Here is a 22,704-nt window from a genome sequence, read left to right as displayed (position 1 = left end):
TTTCGGCTTTAATGTGTTTTCAGGTAATTTTAAAATACTGATTATGAAAATCTATATAAGAAATTTACTAAGGTACACTAAAACCAAGAAACACTGTTATAATATACCACTTGTTTTTAATTTTTTCCTGAGCGAAGGTGGGTTTTACAGCTGCTATATATCGCCTATCCGTAAAACACATTTATTTTATCATTACGTAATATTTTATAGATTCGTTTACTCAATTCCTTATGAATACACGTCATGTCATCGTGTTTTGTTTACTGAATAACCTTATAAATACCAAAGCAAGAAAATATTTTATATTATTCTTATTTTCAAAACTTTGAAAAATATTCATTTATTGTACCTACAAACATGGTCAAAAATATTAATATGTTGACTATATTTGTTATGTTAAATCTTATAGGTTGTATAATATACGTTAGTGGTAGTAAGTACTTTATATATTTTTTTTTTTTACTTTACATGATACAACACAGATTAATATTAATGTAAAATCATAGGTATAAATTACAAACTTGTAATCATAATTCAAAATTCATAAACTGTTATACTAAAAAAAAAAAAAAAATCAAATAATATTAATTAAGAGAATCAATTTTCTAACAGAATTAAATTATTTTTAATCTATAAGCAAAGACAGTATTATGATTACATTTAGTATTTTTGGTTGATTAACATAGTTTATATCAACCAACTGTAGAGTTAATTGATACCCTCATAAAGTTGTAATTTAGGTACAATGGTCTGTCTTAGAAACTAAGTTATATGCAGCTATGATTATTTTTAATAATAATATTTAGACGTAAATTAATTGTTATAATGTTTTCTTAATAATATCATATCCCGATCTAAACAATAACCACCAATTTATTGTATCCACAGTATAAAACTGTGTATATTTTATAATTTTAAAGAAAATTGAACAACATAAGAGTTTCATAAATTTTATAATATATTATATTTTAAATAATAATGATAATAATAATTATATTTATTGTATTTATATGAGTTATTATAATATTTTACTTTATAACATACTTAGATAATGACTCACCCGCATTCATTTCCTTGATTAGTTACAAGCGTAGGCACCTACGACAGAAAATTTAAGTTCAGCAAAACTAATTATCTATTGTTAACTCCGATTTACACATTGCCGAACATTAAGGTCAGAATCTAGGTGACTATAAGTATCTCGAATGGATTCCATTGCTATTTAATTTTTAAGCTAGTTATAATATTCCAAATTATTGCAATATTAAAATACTCCCGTTAATATTTAAATATCAATAAAAGCATATAAGTTGACCTAGATAATATTATTATACATAATATTTGGATATATCAATCTAGTAATAAAATAAAATAATATAGCAAAATTCGTTTTGCTGTACACAAATTTAAATATGTTAAGTAAACCTAATACATTGAAAGCTGGTTTTTTTGTTCTATTCAAAGCCAACCATCATTTTTTAAATATAACATGTTTTATTAACTATAAATTATTTTAGATCCACAATATACTCGAAAAAACTGCATCGGTAAGTATTATTATATTTTATTTAACAACATACCTACACATTTCACATTACCTTATACAGTGAGTACCTTATTAATAATGTGATCACTTTCTACTGTATTATAATTGTTGTTAATATAAAAGTAAGTTCGATAGGTACTTTAATTTTATGTAAATATGATTTATAAATAAATAAATAAATTTATATTTTATTGTAATAGTTGCAATCATTGGTTGTAAATATTTTTTTCAAACATGTGTACTTAGAAACAGTATTTGCGACTTCAGGACGTCACCCCCCCCCCCCCCACCGTGCCTTCTCATCCTTATCATAGAACGTACACTCCCCAAACGGGACAATTTCTCTTCGGACAAATAAATAAAATTAAAAATATTAAACAATAATATACAAAGCAAATCAATAAACGTACAAATGATTAAACTAATATATAAATATAATTCAATAATACGTCATAATAATACTATTGCCCGTAACTACAGGATTCAATAATAAAAATATTAACGGTTAAATAATACAGTTTTTTTTTTTAAATAAACTTTTTTAATAAATTAATATTTGTAACTAAATACCTACCTGTATAAGATAATATCAGTATATTATATTTAGCGTAGGTATAACATATTTATATATGTCTATTAATAATTTAACTTTTACACATATATAATTTGATAGTTATATAAACATTAAAATATCAAATACATAACAAATTTATAATACATAAACCAGTTGATAATTTAAAAAATATTGTTAATGTTCGTTGTTTTTTAAAATATTATATTATCATTACAGATGGAATGCTTACGGACAATTTTATATATCTTTCACAGGATGGTATTTAATTTAGATCTTAGAAATTAATTATTTTTAATAGTATGTCAGGGTGATTATAAATTCTCCCGATTTTAATGACCTGTAAACTTTCTCTAGTCTAATCCATTACTACCCGATGGGCACATATCTTAAATTTCCCGGGTCTAATTAAGTACTACCTGAAGGGTACATCTAAACTCTGTGGAGTCTATAATAACTAAGCAGTAATAACATTGTTATGTCATAATAAAGTAATGTTTATAATAATATGAGCATACAATTTAAAATTTGTTACACATTAATTGAGTTTCATTAAAAAAAGTAAATTGTTTAAATTCTAGTAAATAATAAAGATAATAATAATTTAAATTAATTTCAAATTAAATTAACATTGAAAATAAATTTTTACTATGATATGAACATACAGATTTAAAATAAACTTAAGTCGCTATTTTCTGGTTTGTATAGTTTATGTTTTATGACATAATTTTAAATAAGCTCGTGAGAGCTTACACATTTTCTTCAAGTAAACATTTTATTGACCCGGGAGAATTTACTCATAAAATTGGAAATGTTTGCCACCACAGGTATGTCATTCAGTGTTTAATATACTTCATATACTTAAAATATTCTACATATTTTGTCTACCTAAATATAAAAATAATACATTGGTAAATTGAAAAATCAACGATTTCAGCATAATGCGAGGAACACATCATGAATTTATCTGATACCTAATAACTTTTAGTGGCCCAATTTAATGTAACTGGCCCCAAAAAAAGTAAATTAGTGATTTATATTTATTTCAAGTTTTGGCGTCTTCTTCCTTATTTTTTTTTCACCAACATAGTTCACCTTCTAAGGTAAATAGAAAGAGACACAAGGACATATACTATTAAGGTAACTATCAAACTTAAATTTCCCTCATTTTGGGTGATTCATATGCATTCCTTGCAACGGGCTGAAATCAGGATTTTTTACAATAACTGAGTTATCATAATTAAATTATAACTACATTTTAAGGTACCCAATACCTGAATAGACCTAATTGGACTGTGCGATGTAATTATTACAGTTATTATGCATTCTTTATATTTTATATCTAGCTGTAATATACATGTCACATTTGGTATTATTCTTCATTTTTTTTTGCATTTCTCAATACTATTAGAGTTAAATTAGACGTACGCACCACGTGATTTCCGCGATGTACCACAGGTGGATTGCCTACCTGATAATATTATACTACTTGCATAATCACAAAGACCTTTTCCGCATTTTCGTGTCATCTAGTAAAATATATCAATAAAACAGATAAGAAATCATAAATTTATTATTATTATTTCAATAATTATACCTAATTGTTGTGAGGGCAAATCAAGAACTCTCTGATCCAGTACCCGGTCTTATAAGTTATTGCCATCTTATATAACCTCATTCCATCTGATCAACTTAGCCAGCGTTTCCCGATTACTGTGGGTCGCTGTCCTCGAATTCACGTCATCCGTACGAGAATGGCAACGCGTAAGTCCACCAGCAACAGGTACGCGTTGTCTGGGAGGCCATCTGGACATCGAGACCAGCGTCACCCTCGAACTTCTGTCACCTCAAGAAACCACCACTTCCCGACAGCTGTTATATGTATAATTTACCTTGTGCCTTAAGTTCATCAGTAAGCTCCCATCTATTATAATAAGGGCTCCGTGTAAGAACGAGATAACTCCATTTTTATCAATTGTTCAGGACGAGCAAAAGAAATACCATTATCTCATTTACCACTATTGGCGGGAAATAATTGATTTTGTAATTTCTTTGGGATTAATAAATCGATTTTTCTGATTTTGATACCAAAATATAGATATTTCTACCATTAAAAACGGGTTTTTGATAAAAATGGAGTTATCCTATTCTTGACCGAAGCCTTTCCGAACCTACCAAACCGGATCGACCACAGGGCTCCTGATCCTCGTAACTAACTTGCATTGTCCTGAATCCCATGTACGTCACCTCCCATCATCGCCATAGTGTCGTCATCGCATGGGAAGGCGTGTAGTACTAGTCGGTCAGGTGCGTGTATGTAGTGGCCTATCACCCCGATTAGTAGGCACTATCAATCAAATTCAAAGTTGGTAATACTTCTTTCTCGGTTATTCCCGAGTAGTTCTTCGATCTTTTTCCCCCGTTGCTGGGCATATACAGATACATGATTAAATTCTTTGGGCATTGGAGGGTGTTTTTTTTCATCTTGTTATGTAGCTTAAGGGTAACCACGCATAATTTTTAGTTTCTTTTAATGGTTATCATTGATTACATATGTTCTTACTTACTATTATAATTAGTAGAAATGTGATATGTTAGACATTAGTATAATCTATTTTATTTATATTCTATCACTTATATTACTCGAATAGCCCAAAGACAATGCCCTACATGCACTGGTGAGTAAATAATTATTATAGTCAATATTATTTAGACAATGATTATGATTATTGTTTAAAGTATTGTTTTTCGATACAATAAATATTTAAATTATAAAGCGTATATAATGCATGTATATTATATATTGATGTGCATCGAAACAGTGGCGTACCCAGAGAGTGGGGCTAAGGATGCTTCAGACCCCCCCCCCCACCCATACTATTGGACGTGTTATGGTATAAATATTATATAATAAAAAGCAAAGTACAAACCATGATATTTCTGAAAACCGTTTAAAAGAAACAATTAGCGTATTATAAATTATTTTGCATAGGTTATTACGGTTACGGGATATTGTAATAACGGCCTATAGTATAAGGTAACGAATATCAAATCCTGATTTACTTTGTTTAACCCCGTTCCTCCCATTGTAAAATCCTGGTTACGCCTTTGAACCTAAATAGAAAATATTATGCTAATAAAATAACAATAAATAGGTACCTATACCGAAGCTATTGTAAATTTTTTCAGACGTTGTAAAATATTACTTGAGTGATCAAATATTAAGTAATTAATAGACTTGTTAATTTAATTCCATAAATCTGACAATTAATAGAATATTTTATAGTTCATTCAAATACGCACTAAGTATACCAATAATTTGTTCTATAATTAGGAGAGATTTACCTAGGTTGGACCACTTTTGATATTTGGGAGTATTAGAGTTATTTAAATGTATAATTATTCAACTGCACTTAAACGATATCCAAGCATGTGAACAACTGTTTGACAGTTATTTTATTTGTCAAGTGTAAAATGTTTACAAATTGATCCAAATTAGGCAACCGGTTACTTTATTTAGACCAATTATATTTTTCATTGAACTGCTTTCTATACTACACGGGTTAAAGTAGAAACCTTAGAGACTGCAATGCAGCCACTTCATCGTGTTACTAATTACGAGACGTTTTTTTTAAGTGGACGGCCGTATGAGTTCGGTCTCTTTTAATTTTAGTCTTCATGTAAATAATAGTTGCGTTTTATACACCGTACAAGCAACACGTATGTTTCGCTTTCGCAGTTCGCGAAATAGTGCTGACTAAGCTATTACAATTTTTTTGCTAATGTTTACAATGCAAACCACGGCCTGTCGGACGGATGGTAAGTTTTTTATAAACAAATATATTTTAAGTGGGTCACGCTCAAACTGACCAAATTACACAAATATGGACGTCAGTTCTTATCCACCGCATAACATAACAGTTGATGCTAGTATTTGGACACAAATACAAAACGACAATGCGACCTTGAAACATATGGTAACGGAATTGCGATTAAACAATGATAAATTACAACTTCAGATTTAGGAAATGAACAGTGGAAACTCCAAAGAAATTTTGAGCTCGCCTAAAAAACCTATCAAAGTGACGAAAAAAGTAGCTAAAACTTCTGTAAAAATCCATAAACCACCTCCAAAAACAGTATGTGGTGTAAATGATTTTAAACAATTAATGATTAATTTAAAACTCTAAGAAGCCGAAGGACACGAGCAACAAATGAAAACTTTAACTAACTAATGGTGAAATTTAGATACTAACAGGTGACGAACTCCAGTTTCGACGAACTATAAAAGTATTAGAAGAGCAAAAAGTTGAGTATCACAGATACCAACTTTAAACAGAAAAAAAGTTTCGGGAGGTCATTCGTGGATTACATCCTGAAACTGACCCCTGTGACATTAAAAGCAAATTATCCGAGCTAGGAAATTTTGTACATAATGTTACGAACATTCAAATTGAAAAAAAAGTCGACCCTAACAATAAGCTTAGTGTTCGAACTATTGCAAGGCTTCCATTATTCTTCGTAGATTCGGGGCCACAAGCAAACAACAAAGGCATTTATGATATTAAACACTTGTGCTATCATAATATAATAATAGTGGAACCTCCAAGGAAAAATAAAGAAGTTCCACAGTGCAAAAATTGCCAAATATTAGTTAAAAGTCAAGTGACTCCATCAATGAATAATTTATAATATATATATAATTTATATCTAGTATGTAAAATATGTATAATTGTCAAACATATTGGGTCGTTTAAATAATATAAAGCCCCAGGGCATTTAAAAAAAAATGTAAATAATAATAATATGTTATAACCCCAAAGACGTTATACAACGGTATTAAACATATGTATAAATGTTTTTATTATAATTTATGTTTAACAACCAGGTATAATTCAGGTGGTCCAATTTAGGTGGCGGGCCAATATATAAGACTCTCCCTATACCCAATATCTAAAAAAAAGAGTTAAATTAAGTAAAACTGATTTATTTTTATTTTTAGATCCCACGTGTGCTCCAAATTTATTTTGTGGACGACTTCCAGTAAATCTATAAAAATAATTATTTTTTATTCTATACTTGCGATTACTTTTAATAATTATGATGAATGAATGTAAGAAAAATAGCTTTAATAAATTACACCTTACTATTTTTTTTTATAAACGTGCACATGTAACTAACATATTACTTTGTATAACTTTAAATTTCACAATCTATGAATAAATAAAACTAAATTTTACATCAGTTAATTTTGTATAAAAATACGCATAAATTCACTTTACCTACCCACGGTTTTTTTAAATTTTATTTTTGAAACATACGTAATACGTATTATAACGAGTTAAAATAATGCCGCAGAAAAACAATTTGCGTAAATCATTATTTTAGAGATATCCTTACTGTTCGCGCCAAGCAATTAGCGCATCGCGTTATGCAATTCTGTGCTTACGACGACGACCTGTCTCTATCAGCTTCCTCTTCATACATACCTCTCATTCCGTTAATTGTGAATTATTATAATAAATTGTTATATTTATTTATTCTTTTTGTGTTGTTGTCATATGAATTATCTGTCGGCATGTTGCCCCAGATAGGTATATTTGTTATCTTTCTAAAAGTTTGCTTTTTTTTCTCTACGCGGCCAACGCCCGACTATTATTATTGTTATTCTTTTGTCAGTTCGTCTCTTGTTGTTGCTGGTCCGCTAAAATAAAAACGATCATGGTTTTTAATATGTTGTGATCCACTAATACAGCGATCTGTATTAGTATTTATTTATATGTATGATCCGCTAATAAAGCTAACAAAAATTATTTATACTAGTTTATGGTGCACACGGTTGCCGACTGTATATTTATTATTCTGATTATTATATTGTGTGTTGCTATAAATCCTGAGATATGTTCACTAAAACTACAATCTCCAACACTCAATCGTAAGTCTTTTGTGTATTATTATTATTATTATTATTATCGCCGTCGAACTGGACATCTGGTTATTGTCAGCATCGGTGCCGTCATTCGTCCCCGCGTAAGTCCTTCAGCAACGTACATACGTACGTTGTGTGGGAGGCTGCCCAGCTGGTTATTGTCAACGTTCGGTGCCGTCATTCGTCCCCGCGTAGATCCGCCAGCAACGTTCATACGTACGTTGTGTGGGAGACCGCCCAGGTCGTCCAGATCGACGCCTGCCTATTGCGTTAGTGGTGACATAGGCCATCAATTTAAGAAATTGTGTTCAGGCATCATCGACTGGTCCTTCGGGTAGCCCCTGCTTAGGGCAGAGATAAAGTTTGAGATATTACGTTAATATGCATGCGCACAAAGCACAACACTGTACTTAACTGTACGCACTCAACGCCTGTAAGGCTATAACTAATTTTGATTTTTTTTTTACATATTTTAACGAGTTAAGAATTATGGTGAATTCAGAATTTTACACTTGATCTCCGTTTCAAAGTTTTAGTAATTTTATTTTATTATTGAAAACTGTACCTACGTCAATTCTCCCCACCAAAATATCGGTGTAAAAGTTGAATTAGGCGTTAACCGTTTTAAAAATCTCCCTGTAACTGTTGAAAATGTGTACCTATCATACATTTTTCATTGAGAAAATAAGGTTATTTCGCGAATTCGAATGGATCTAAGAAATGTGAATTTGGGTGATAGTGGTGACTGGCGTGGTAAAAACTTTTTCGGATTGGAGTATAATCCTTGCGATTAGCTAAAATGTAGTTATACACAATATGGAAGACTTTCCTAATGTACCTTTTTTGCCTATACAATTCGCCGTGCAACACATATGATATATTTTGTGCACACTATTTAAAACAATTAATAGACACAAGCTGTATTATCATGCGTTTTTTTCTGTGAAACAACGATGGTCAATCCCTCTTTGGTGGAAAGAATTGATACCTATGACCTCCTACCATTTTTCATTAAATCAACCATAGTTGGTTTTTGTATACAATATGTCTATACACACAGATACACTTCACAAACCTGTGACACGGTTACGGCGGTGGAGTGCTGTAGGTGCTGTCCGTGGTAAGTCGGTCGCTGTCTGTAGTCTCAAGATAAAGGCGACACTCACAAAAATTACACAACACAACTTTAGAATAAATAGTCCACGAGGGACGTTTATTCGGGTGTAATAAGAATACCGGTATACTACTGACGGTGATAGTATTATAATACAAGTATTGTGTGGTCGAGTATTTAGTATATTATGTATCAACGTTGTGGTCGAGAGCTTAACTTCGGTGATCGAACGAGAACTGGTGTATTCAACGTGGTATGGCCGTTGGCGGTAAGATGTCGTTAAGACGGTCGGTAAACGAGAGAGTTGCCACTGGCGGCAGGTACTTGCTTTGCGCGACTTGACTTGCCTTCCCGTCCTGCCTTGTGCCTTTGCGGCGCGGTGGGAGAGTCGACTGTGTCGCGCTGTCGTAGCCAGTGGTGGCGGTTGAAAATGTAGACTGGTCGCTGCGGTACCTGTACTTTGTACTGGTTGCCGCTGCGTACCGTGTAATACTCCCCCGCCAAATCGCCACACGGGGTACTCTCGTGCTGGCGTGTCGTTACGGGTCGGGTAGCTTGTACTACCTCTGGCTTCCACTTAAGGTAGACTTTCCCCGGTTGTAGTCTGTAGCAGTGTTCAGATTAGATAAGTACTTTTTTATCTAGATAAAGATAAATATAATGCAACTCAAATGTATCTAGATAGATATAAAAGATAACTTAACTCATATTTATCTAGATAAAGATAAAGATAAAAAAAAGATACAATTATTTTTTAAATGGTTTTAAATTTAAGTATATTTTAGTTGGGCACTAGGAACATAATAATAATAATGCTTGTATTTTAACGAAACCTTATTTATAAATTATCAGAAGTTAAGAATCATTTAAAAATAATATTCTAGAAACAAAATTTAAAATAGTACAATCCGAAATATAAGCAATTGGAATTTGAAGTAGGTAGACCACGATAATAAAAAAGTATGTAGTAGGTACTAGGTAGTATAGGTACCTATTCTAGAATAAAAATACAAATAAAAAGTATTTTTAAGAATTTAAAATACAATGGTCAAAAAGTATTAGAAAAGTATTTAAATACAAGTATTCGGATACTTAACAAGACTGAATTTATAATTTATAATATTTGTTTTAAACATTATAATTTATTTTATTATTATTTTAATACCTAGAAATGTTATTGTCATTTTAAGTATACAATGTTAAAAAATAAATAACTATAATTTATTATATTTAAGAAAATATTTAGAATTTTTGTCTGTATTTAGACCAAATTAGAACATATACAATAAAAAAAAATTTTATATTAAAGATTGAATAATATTATATTCATAATATATTAAATTGTAAACTTTTTTAATAAAAATGGGGGAAATATCCGCTTCAGAAAAAATGTATTCGTAGAAGTTGTCCTACTACACCACTACACCACTACACCGAATACAGTCAGGAGGGGGGTGAACGTGATTCAGTGGATGACGTGTCAAATTTGAATTCAGTGATAGGTATAATTATATCATTGTATATGAAAAATAAATCTGATCGAGGAACGTCTGTCAGCCTATATCGAGTACCTACCAATATATTAAGTCATGAATCATGATATGGTTTCTGATATCGGTATTAAAGTAACTTATTTTAATATTATTTTTAAGATGGGTTTATTAATTTTTTAACTTTGCATTTATCTGAGGTTCTGTTAATGAACGGTCTCCTCTTCACGTGATTCATCTTTGTATATATTTTTCTATGCTCTCCTTATTGCTTATTGTTTTTATTTTGTAAACAGATTGAATATATTTAAATAAAAAAAAAAACTTTGCATTTATTATAATTTTAATGAATATTTTGATTATTATAATAATAGTTTATATTATATTTTCTAACTTATAATACCTAGTCAATACTACCTTATCATGGAACAGTGTGAATAAATTCATGGTAGAAATAAGTGATAGCTTTTAGATTGATATTAACATTTTGAAAATTTTATTGCGTATAATAAAATCGTGTATCCATCTACATAATTTAGGGCTGATGGTATTAAAAATAATTTTCGGTATTACGGTATTGATTTCAATACCGGTTTGAAACGGTAAACCAAAAAACCAAAATGTTTTGGTATAGGTACCGAAACAGAAATGATTTGGTACACCTAAATACCGATATTGTACGGTTAGGGATGACGGTATTTTGGTAAACGTTATACCGTAAAAACCGAATGAACGGTTTTAAAGCTGTTTTCTATTATCAATGGCAATATTATATATTATAGGATATAATAAAGTATATAATGTGAAACAATAAAAGTAAAAAATATCAATACTAGTTAAATTGTATTTATTATTTCAGTAACCGTACCATAACGGTATTTAGGTATACCGAATCATTTCGGTTTTAGTATACTGAAACAGTTCGGTTTTTTATGGTATACCGTTAACCAAAATAACTTTAAAATACCAGTATTCCGGTATTTATGGTATACCAAAAATACCGTCAGCCCTAAGGCATAATTATATATATTATATAATTCATAAATTATTGTTATACAAAACATTCGAATTATACAAAACGAAGATGATGAGCACATTGGTTCAAAACATGATATATCAATAAATAAAAACAATTTAATACCAACCAATTGCGTTTCATTACAATATAAATACAGTAAACTTTTTTATTTGTAAATTGAGAAAAACTGGGGGAATCTTATATTCAATTTTTAAGTCTTAGATATAAATAGATATTTTTTTATAAGCTTCTAACTCAAAATGATTTGGAAATATTCGTTATCTTAAAGAATTTTGCCAAATTCTAAGTTCAGGCACTCGTAAAAATGTTTGTGGATTTACGCTCAAATTATATTTAAATTTCCATTAACAAAAGCTTATGAGGAACCTATTAAACTTAAACCTAACCTATTAAACATTCAAGTCTTTTGATGATAATCAAAACATTTTCTAAATTGTAAGATGTATAAGAAACGCAAATATAAATATTTGGTGAATATTGCATGTGTCTATCGAATTTTATCAAATGTAATCAAATTTGTCTAAATCTGGCTTTGCGTAAAAATTCTCTGTTTTCCATTAGTTTTTTTGGGAGAGTTTTCTAAATGGTTTGGAAAAGTTCTGGAAGTTTTCAATTTTGACTTTTCGAATGCATCAGCTTAATTCAATTTGGGCTTTAATGTATTTTCGAATAATTTTAAAATACTGATTATGAAAATCTATTTAAGAAATTTACTGAGGTACACTAAAACCAAGAAACACTGTTATAATTTACCACTTGTTTTTAATTTTTTCCTGAGCGAAGGTGGGTTTTACAGCTGGTGTATATCGCGCTGTTTATGGGCCTATCCGTACAACACATTTATTTTGTCATTACGTATGATTATAACGTATTTGACAAAAAACGATTGAAATTTGTAAACGTAATTATAGCGGAAAGCGATAATCAAAAACAATAATTAAGTACCGCAAAACAAAACATAACGATTAACAAAATATATTATATATCATTAGACATTAAACAAAACGTAATTTATAGAATATCATTGACCAAAAAATAACGCAAAACGAAATATTTTAAAATCTATTTTTTCTATTGGTATAAATCTATTGGTTTTGTAGAAACATTTATTTCATGCGACAATCTAAGAATTGATTATATTATATTTCGTATTCGGGCCATTACCTACCCGAATTAGTTATTATTTTTCAATTTTATAGATATTAACACTATTTTAAATAACGATAAACGCAAAACTTGTATACGTTTTAGTTTTAAATAATGATAAACGCAAAACTTGGATAACGTTTTAATTCTGAATAACGATAGTAGTAAGTGGGTCCATAGAGGCGACACTCCACTCCACACAAACTCCACCGCCACACATACTCCACGACCACCGCCACTCCACCCGGACCGACCACCACCACCACTCCACCCAGACCGACCGCCACTCCACCCGGGGCGACCACACAGCACAACCCTATCATGCGTTATCACAATACAATTAATATGTGTACGTCAGAAAGTAATTATTTAAAAAATATTCGTGTATAATGTTCTGCTGTCCACCCCCCCACTACCCCGGCAGACCACCACCGCCACCATCAACCCCCACCCTACCCCGTCTAACCTAGCCAATGATTCTATTACAACTTGATCAGATAACGGAATATTTTAAAAATGATTATAATATTGAAAAAGACGCGACACTCGAAGAATTTGTAGCAATAATCAAAGGAATTCAAATTGAATTAATATCTAAACATGTACTGAAGAACAAATATAGTTTTATAAATCAGATAAAACTGCTTGCAACTGACCAACTAGCAATCGGTTGGATGGAGAAACTTAATAAATCATGAAAAGTATGAATGCGTGATTTTTATTTATTTTAATTATACTAAAATATCTATTTAATTAGGGTGTCGAAGAAAATTACGGTCCGGAAGATTTCTTCTCGCCTCCGTTTACTCAGAGTTGTATGTCTCGGCCAAGCAAACAGTCAAAGAAGACGGTAATCTTATAAATAATAATAATAATAATAATAATAAATATACTTTATAATCAGGTGAACGATGAATACGATGGACCCGCCCCCGCCAGAGACGAAACAAAAAATTTAAAAGTAAAGAAAGTATATTATAATCATTTGAAACCTTGAATATAATTGTATTAATTTTTTAGGATTTTTTCGAGACATATTATTCAGCGATGACACCAATAGAAGCCGACAATATTATAGCAGACGAAAACAATTGTTTTTCTCAATATTTGTTTTGATATATACAGTTTGTATAATATTTAAAAAATAAAAAAATCTTTTTTCTCTAAATCATATATGTTTTTACTCCCGCCCATAAAAAGGGCGGGACCACCTTGAGATTCACCTATCTAAATACACCCACCCCATTAATACTAGCGGTATTAGCGCCCCGGTATCACACCACAAGACAGTCGTGAGTCTTCCGTCAAACGAGTCGCGTGTGCCTTATTACTAACTTATTTCGAGACAGTCGTGAACGTACATAACAAAAATGGCTAATAATCTGATCGATTGTACTACATTTTTTGTTGATAGCAATATTTTTATAAATATAGGATTAGATCCTGATTTTTTGTTAAATTGCGTTATATGCGTCTCAAATAACTTGCAGTGTGTTAAAATGAGTGTTGAATTATATAAATCTCTAAATATAGCTCTTAACAACATACATTTTTTACTACCATCTCATTTACTGTTGGAGGAGTTTAAATTGATATCAATAGAAGAATACAACGGTGACAACGTTCTCTCAATAAAGTGTTTGCAACAGGATCAAGATGTGCAATTAACTAAAGAGAATGTTTCAAGGATCTTGCAATTAAGTGATGCTATTGAAGAAGTCATTCAGATGAAAAATGTATACACACGGTCTACTGCATTAAATCAGGCCAGTAAAATTGCAATGTATCTTGGAAAGGAAATGCCGTTACCCAAAGATACAAAAATAAACCATGTTGAAGATTATTTGACCCGTATCGATGTCCAAGAATTGAAAGAACAACTTCCGTTCGCTGGTCTTTGTTTAATAGCAGATTTGAAGATTAAAGCAGTCAAACAATTGGCAAGGGGTTGGTTATCTTCTTCGATCGAAACTAAGGTAATACAATTTTATTTTTACATATTATTTTACACTAAAGAAAACAAATTTTTTTTAGCCTGAAGTCAACAGGCTGACGACGAGGGAATTCCTAGCACGTAAAAGGGCAAAAGCAACCCGCAGATTAAGTTTTCATCTATAATATTTTATTATGTAATTTTCATATTGTTGACAATAATTTATAAAACTTTATATTTACAATATTGTTTTTTTTATTTTTTTTTTATTATGTCATTATTTTTGTATTAAAACATAATGTAATATTTTATTGTAATATGATATTTTATTATATAATAAAAAGAAAAACCATGAAATTTAAAAAAAAGTATTTTTATTTTACAAACTATTTACAATTTTCTTACACCACCATTAAATGGGTTATAAGTTATAATTTGGTCGTGTAAGATGAGACAATAGGCTGCAGTCTTTTCAGGTATGGTAATATCAGTCTCAAATTCAATACGTAGGTCCACGGTTGACGACTTCACATTGTCGTTTTGATGCGATAGATCGACAACGACGATTGGTACATGGTTTTGATAAATATGTTTTGACAGTAACGGCTCGCAGTAGTCTCTTTTTGAAAATCTGTGTAAGCTTTATACAGTATCGAAGTTTGTTTGTTTTGGAAGTCTGCTCGGAAATCTTCGTACGGATACGCTTCAGAATTTAAGTATACCTTAAGATTTTTCAACCTACAGTGGTCAAATCGACCGGCATCGAGTGTTATATTATTTTTTCGATCCGTTTGAAATCCTATCAATACAAATCTAGGTTTTTCGAGTAAATTGCTAGACTTTACAGTCCACGAATGTGAAGTATTTTTAGGTAGCACTGGATATTCGCAGAGATCCCAGGTTCTGAACGCGCACGATAACGTTTTACGAGAATCCAATATTTTTAACAGTCTTAATTTTTCTTTATCACTAACTTTGATAATAGGCATCTTCCATAATATCTTAGTCAGTTCGACGGTAATTTTTTTATTTTTCTCAGAGTTATCAATAACGTGTAATGTGTCGAAATCGGTTGACGAGCGATTCAAAATCAATTGTTGATTACAATTAAGTAATATTTTTTTGTAATCTTCAAAAAATCCAAATAGATGTTTCAGTGGAACGCAGCCGGTAAACACATTGTTGGCCATGAAATTTTTATTATTATCGTTACTACCCAACGACGACCCCCAAGCCGCATTCTCCAGCGCGTTCAAGTCGTTTGGAGTATATGAACAGTAACCTTTCAAACAACACGAAATTCCGGGTGATTTTATTTTCTGTACTTCTACTCCGTTTATCTCGTATCGCATTTCGGAGAATAAAAACGCCAATCCATTATTCGAAAAACTAACGTCTCCAACAGCATCGGTAGGTTTATTTACTTTTCCCTCGATGTACAGATAACTCTCACACGGAAAAGTGTAAGAATCCATGTTTAAAACACTTATTCTAATTTCATCGTTATTAGAAAAAGACATATTTGAATATGGGGTGAACGAATGATAATTCTTTTGTGTTATTTTACACTCGTCGACATAGCCGGCTGCTACGTCTAAATACGAGTCATCCATGATTACATTTTCAAGGAACGAAGAAAATTTTAATTATTTTTCGTGAGTTTGGTTTCGGGTTTTTTCGGTTTGGATGTTGACTTCTTGACTGTAGATACAATACTGATGGGTTTTTTGATTGTAGCTCTTTTTATATTGATGTTAAATTTGAGTGCCATACCCACGCGTTATTTGCAAGCGAATCGTAATTGGTTCGCCGCGTAGATTTATTAGACAATCGTTCTGATCTTTTAATACGATATTTACTCTAGATATTGAAGTCGTGTTGAGACCATAAAAAACTGGATGTCTAGGTACCTTGACGATTTTATAGCCTGGTGGAACAGTTGGATAGAGTTCGTGTATGATCTGGCTCGGTGCTCCGTCACAAAATGAACCAGTAATCAAGTTGCACTCTACTTTTATACTATTGATTTTCATTATTTTGACCGTACTTTCAGATTCATGATTAAGACCCGTGGTGTATACAACATTTCCGAAACCCAACAATTTCGCTATGCTATTCTCGACGCCCAAGTCCACATCATGACTACACGAGAGCATACACTTTAATGTGGTATTGTTTGCTTTTAATTCAAACCAATCGACATATTCGAGCACATTTTTTTGTATAAAAGACTCTAAATTATCAAACTCATACGACCCCGTAGGTATGATAACGTAATCATTTTGACTGATGATATTTCGGAAACCGATAGTATTGCAACCGGGTTCGATGTTTGGTATCGAATTATTTGTCTGTAAGCTCAAAAGACATATTTGTGCTGTGTTTTCTACTTCTAGTGGTGGAAAAATATCGCATGACAATTCGCTCGAGTTCCCGTTTAACGTCAACGTGTACATGATAAAAATTTTAAACACAAGTGTCCGCAGTTTGTAGTATTATATTTCTGATCTCTGTTATAATTGAAAGTCGACATTAGCGCACGATTCGTCGTCTTCAAACATTATATCATCTAGGAAAATAATAATAATATTAATAAAAAGAAAATATACACCCCGAACACTACTACTACGTAAATGTTTACAAATAATTTTCTAAGGTCCTTAAAAATGATACAGGTTGAATAACTACGTATTGCCTAAACACAACTCCTTAAAAATGATCGATGGGGTACAAAATATTTTTAAGTTATAACCATGTACTTACCGTTATTTTTTTTCATATGTTTTCGTAGATTACCATGCATATTTTTCGTGTGTCTTTTAAGACTGTTATTTTGAACAAATAAAACACCACAAACCGAACATTTGAATTTTTTTTTTTTTTATGACTCTTTAAATGCCTAGTTAAATTATCTTTCCGAGAGAAAATGGATAAACACTCGTTGCATTTAAACATTTTTAAAAATATAACGTCTGAATGGTAGTGTACAAGTTGACAGACTGACTTGTCCTGGGTCTTTAGTGATTATTATTATTATAAAAAAGACTCTTTTACCCTGGAAGGGGTAAACATCCCTGGTAGGGGTTGACACATGTAATCAAATGACCGTATCGTCCTTGGTCTGCACTGAGTATTACAAAAGACTCAGGGTAGATACCGATTCTACTCACTTGTCTGATGCGATCATTTTTTAAGACGAACAATATTATGTAGGTCAGTACGACTGTAACACGTTATACGCTTGTGTGTTAAAATGTTTGGTTTAACAATAGTCATTCAGCGGTGATCTTGTAGGTTAGGGTACAGTCGTCGGACAAAAGTATGTGTGTGTTTACGTTATATTAAACATTATACAAAAACAGGGTGAAGACTGAAAGGAGTGGTCATTTAGCGGCGACCTTGCAGGTAAACAGTCGGTGGACACATTTTTGCGTTATATTATCATATACGTACAACATTATACACGAATATTTTTTAAATAATTACTTTTTGCCGTACACATATTAATTGTATTGTGATAACGCGTGATAGGGTTGTGCTGTGTGGTGTGGTGGTCTGCCGGGGTGTAGTGGTGTCGGCATGGGTGGAGTGGCGGTGGTGGTCTGCCGGGGTAGTGGGGGGGTGGACAGCAGAACATTATACACGAATATTTTTTAAATAATTACTTTCTGACGTACACATATTAATTGTATTGTGATAACGCGTGATAGGGTTGTGCTGTGTGGTATGGCGGGGGTGGAGTGGGGTCGGTCCGGGTTGAGTGGCGGTCTGCCGTGGTGGAGTGGTGAACTGCCAGGTGGGGTGGTGGTGGTCGGTCCGGGTGAAGTGTGTGTGACGGTGGTGTGGTGGTGGTGGTCGCCCCGGGTGGAGTGGCGGTGGCGGTGGAGTATGTGTGGCGGTGGAGTTTGTGTGGCGGTGGAGTTTGTGTGGAGTGGAGTGTCACCTCTATGGACCCACTTACTACTAACGATAAATTCAAAAATTGCGTAACGTTTTAATTGTAAATAACATAAAACAGAATTTTTTTCAAATGCCAGCCCTGCACAACCACAACCACATAAAAAATATAATTATATAATAAATAAAATAATAAAATAATTACACACTATATCGGTTAATCGTATATATTAATCGACTTTTCAATCTATTGACTATACATCGTTTACCGATATTACCGTTTTACGATATTAATTTTTTTTTTCAAACGGTTATTTTGTTATCATAATTTTGATAAGAAAACATTGATTGTTATACATGGGGCCACTGTTATATTTATTTGAGATTTTTGTATTGGTTATTGAACAACTTAATATTGCCCGTATTGCAATATTGTACCGGGTCTCCCCACGTCCGTGAATTTTGTCCACCGACTTTACATGATATGATCCATACCTATACCAAAATTTAGCAAATTTATTCTAGAAATTAGCAAATTATTTTTGTAAAAGTTATTTTAGTTAATTTTTTTGATTTAGGTGGATCAAGTGCAAATAGTAACAAATCTATTTTTGGAATTATCATTTAAAAATTCTATTTTTGCTAAATAATTTTATTTTTTTATTTATCCTAAATTTGCTAATTATTTGCTACATTTTGGTATAGGTTTGGATCGTGTAAAGTCAGTGGGTCAACTTTTATGGACGTGGTCTCCCCTACATTATATTAAACGTATAATATGTATCGATAAATATATTAATGTTTATATGTTTGGAAGTATCTATATATGCATAAGTATAGTAGTTTTGATTTTTTGAGGTTTAATTTTCAATGGGTTAAAATTGTTGAGAAAGCCGAAAAACTGAAATGTACCTATAGCCAATAGATTTTTAAGTCGATTACTATTCGATTATCGGTTATTTAAATTTAAAGTATTAGTATCCGTATCTTGAAAATTACTTAAAATAATTTTATGTACAAATAATTTATCTAAGTGTATAAATTATTATTATTAGGTATCAAATAATAATAATACTCTATATAATTATTATATTATTGTGGAGTAATGCTATTAAGTAATTACCTACTTAAAATTTATAAAAAATCATTTATAGCATTTATTTAGCATTTTTAATTATTTAATTTACCTATTAAACTTTTAAAATAATTTTTAAAACTTAATATAATATTTATTGTTTGGTAACTAAATATTCAATAGTAGACATTTAAATGGACAGTCATAGTTCTTACAATTATTCTAATACATTTTGAACAATATTGGGAAGGGATTTATATTTTAAATACTATTTGTTACTGGAAAGTCTACCTCTATATGTTTATTTTATTGAATTCGTGAATATATTTATATAATACGCATTAGTTTGGTCTATATTTAATGCACCATAATAGCAAATAATTGATAAAACCGGCCTTCGAGTAATGTGGCGGTGCCTACCGGTATTCATGTTAACTAAATTTGTGCCGTCAAAAATTGTGCCACTTTTTTCGCGGAGTGTTATCACCTTCTCTTCTCTACATAGTAGTTTGCACAAACGACGATAAAAATAAGACGAATATTATTGGAGACGGTTTCGGGCGCACTGATTAGTGATTATCATGGCTAAATATATAGGTATGATCGCATTGAGACGCATTTTCGTTATGGGCTGCGCATGTACAATTATTGCATGTTTTAACATGGAAAGGAATCTCGGCTGGCAGTGATTTTTGGATTTATTTAGCCAAGCAATTAATAAGTTGTATGGTTTTGTTATAAAAAAAGCAAATAAATCGAAGTGATTAAATTCACTGCCAGTGGCGGCCATGACACCTGCGTATCACAATGTTGCAACCTAACCACAGAGTAACCGCCGCATAACCACTCATACCATATTTGGACAAGTGCTTATCACTCAATTTTAATAATGCTGATAAAATTGGCTGTTATCAGGCGGGGACCCAACTGCCCGATGCCCGTTGCAATCATACCTATATATTTAGCCATGGTGATTATAATGTAATAATATTTTATTTATAGAATTCTTCAAATTTAAAAGCCCGTGACAACATTATTGTATGTAAATATTATGTATAGTAAATGAACGGTGTCTTATCATTATATTTAATATTATGTATTATAAATAATTTTTACTAATATGACATGATCGAGGCCCGAGGGCCCGGGATGCGATTGCCCCTTCGCCTCCCTGGTCAATCCGCCACTGGATGTAACTACCTACAGGCTACAGTCAATAGATTGAAAAAATTAAATGTCGATTAATATACGATTAATCCATAGTGTTTAATTGTTTAATTAATTTATTTTTTTATTTTTTATGTGGTTGCGGTATGATATATTGGTGAAGGGGGTGATTGATAGGCGAACGTCTCTGAGTTTCTTAAGAGGTTGTGGGGTGGGGACGGTGGGGTATATATAATTTAGCGACGACTATGACTGTTATAGTTGTGTATAATATATCAGTGAATGGGTTTATCATGTTATTAATACCACAAGATAAGGTTTTATAAAAAAAAATTTAAATCTTAATCGAATTAGGATATAGCCTTGTTTTTAATTTTCGTTCTTTAGTTATAAAATTTGAAAATTTTATAAATTTTTAACTACAAAATCATTTTAGATTCTGAGCGAAGCGATGAATGAATTGATTTTACAATGATATGTGTTTTTTTTTTTATTTTTTTTTTTTTTTTGTGTCTGTCATCACCTTTTAGGACAGTAAAAGTGATTGGATTTTCTTCAATAGTAACTTTTCTGATAGGAAAACATACACTCAAATATACTTGGTAAAATCATAGGCTGACTGACCGTTTTCGCTCAGAATCGTTTTTCTTATACAATGATATTATATCATTGAATTCAAATTTAACGCCATCCATTACAGTGACCCACTTGTAACCTACTGTACAGCAGAGTGACATTCACTTATCCACCTTTTTTAATTTGAATTTAATAAATGTTGTCAAAAATCTAACTTTAAATTCTTAAAAAAAAATTGTACTTATGTACTTTTAATATTTTCCGACTACTATTGTAACAATATATCAGGAGCCTTGCGTTTTTCACGCTTTTTAACCCAATAAATAAAACTTTATTGACATTTATAGTAAAAAAGGTGGATAAGTGGATGTCGCTCTGCTGTACAGTAGGTTACAAGTGGGCCACTACTGTCAGTCAGCCTATGATATTACCAAGTACATTTGATGATATTATTGTGAATAAAGTAATTTATATATAACCTATTTACGTGGAGCCTTGTTTTAAATTTTCAATCCTTAGCCATAAAAGTTAAACATTTTATACACAAAATAATTAATAAATTTTAAATTTGATAAATGTTGTCAAAATTTGAACTTTAAATGCTTATAAAAAAAAATTGTGCATATGTATTTTTAATATTTTTTAACTACTATTAGAATGATATATCAGGAGCCTTATATTAAATTTTCACGCTTTTTTACCCAGGAAATAAAATTTTATTGATATTTATAGAAAAAAAAACTAAAAAAATTGAAAACTGACAACGTCCGTAAACAGCTCAAAAAGAGTCAAAATATTTTCAAAATTTTATCGTGTATAGAAAATGCTAATATAAACATTCAGTGAAATTTTCAAGTATCTACAGTCATTCGTTTTTTAATTACAATAAAATAAGAAAACTGTTACATGAGAAATCGAGTGAATATCAAATGTTGTAAAAATATAAATTTCAGACGCCCATAAAAATTTAATTTAAGTTTATTGTAGACATTTTTTTTTTGATAAAGGTGGACAAACCTATGAGTAATCTTATATTATATTTTCAAATCTTAGATTTAAAAAGAAAAATTTTTATGAATTCTCAACTCAAAATAATTTGCTATTTTTCGTGATTTTTCCGTATTTTGTCAAAATTTGAACTTTAAATGCTTATAAATAAAAACTGTGACTAAGGATTTTTAATTTTTTTCATCTGCCTTTGAAACAATAACCTAGGAGCCT

At 31.1% G+C, this 22,704-nt stretch overlaps 3 protein-coding genes and 1 pseudogene across 3 annotated transcripts; 3 read left to right on the top strand and 1 right to left on the bottom strand.

The window, feature by feature from the left end:
- Positions 1-279: 279 nt before the first annotated feature.
- LOC132952327 (uncharacterized) lies at positions 280-7,356 on the top strand. The gene is made up of 7 exons (XM_061024606.1): positions 280-433; positions 1,518-1,547; positions 2,337-2,378; positions 3,381-3,419; positions 4,769-4,795; positions 5,307-5,342; positions 7,120-7,356. Exons 1-7 carry the CDS (start codon positions 358-360, stop codon positions 7,170-7,172), a joined length of 303 nt encoding a protein of 100 aa, XP_060880589.1. The 5' UTR covers positions 280-357; the 3' UTR covers positions 7,173-7,356.
- Positions 7,357-13,291: 5,935 nt separating this feature from the next.
- On the top strand, positions 13,292-14,967 carry LOC132952315 (uncharacterized). Its single transcript, XM_061024590.1, has 2 exons — positions 13,292-14,811; positions 14,870-14,967. Exons 1-2 carry the CDS (start codon positions 14,206-14,208, stop codon positions 14,951-14,953), a joined length of 690 nt encoding a protein of 229 aa, XP_060880573.1. The 5' UTR covers positions 13,292-14,205; the 3' UTR covers positions 14,954-14,967.
- On the top strand, positions 13,309-13,951 carry LOC132952316 (uncharacterized; annotated as a pseudogene).
- Positions 14,968-15,295: 328 nt separating the features above from the next.
- On the bottom strand, positions 15,296-16,381 carry LOC132953035 (uncharacterized). The gene has a single exon (XM_061025584.1). It carries the CDS (start codon positions 16,379-16,381, stop codon positions 15,296-15,298), a length of 1,086 nt encoding a protein of 361 aa, XP_060881567.1.
- Between the last annotated feature and the right edge of the window lie 6,323 nt (positions 16,382-22,704).

The sequence above is a fragment of the Metopolophium dirhodum genome, chromosome 9 (assembly GCF_019925205.1).
Source record: "Metopolophium dirhodum isolate CAU chromosome 9, ASM1992520v1, whole genome shotgun sequence".
NCBI classification, from domain to species: Eukaryota; Metazoa; Arthropoda; class Insecta; order Hemiptera; family Aphididae; genus Metopolophium; species Metopolophium dirhodum.
This window is presented reverse-complemented; position numbering and strand designations above follow the sequence as displayed.

Bases quoted from the DNA above. Each gene is read 5' to 3' on its own strand.
- LOC132953035 (XM_061025584.1), bottom strand. From the start codon at position 16,381: ATGGATGACTCGTATTTAGACGTAGCAGCCGGCTATGTCGACGAGTGT.
- LOC132952327 (XM_061024606.1), top strand. From the start codon at position 358: ATGGTCAAAAATATTAATATGTTGACTATATTTGTTATGTTAAATCTT. The intron at 434-1,517 runs GTAAGTACTTTA...AAATTATTTTAG, and splicing joins TATAATATACGTTAGTGGTA to ATCCACAATATACTCGAAAA. The intron at 5,343-7,119 runs GTAATTAATAGA...TTTTATTTTTAG, and splicing joins CTTGAGTGATCAAATATTAA to ATCCCACGTGTGCTCCAAAT.
- LOC132952315 (XM_061024590.1), top strand. From the start codon at position 14,206: ATGGCTAATAATCTGATCGATTGTACTACATTTTTTGTTGATAGCAAT. The intron at 14,812-14,869 runs GTAATACAATTT...AATTTTTTTTAG, and splicing joins CTTCTTCGATCGAAACTAAG to CCTGAAGTCAACAGGCTGAC.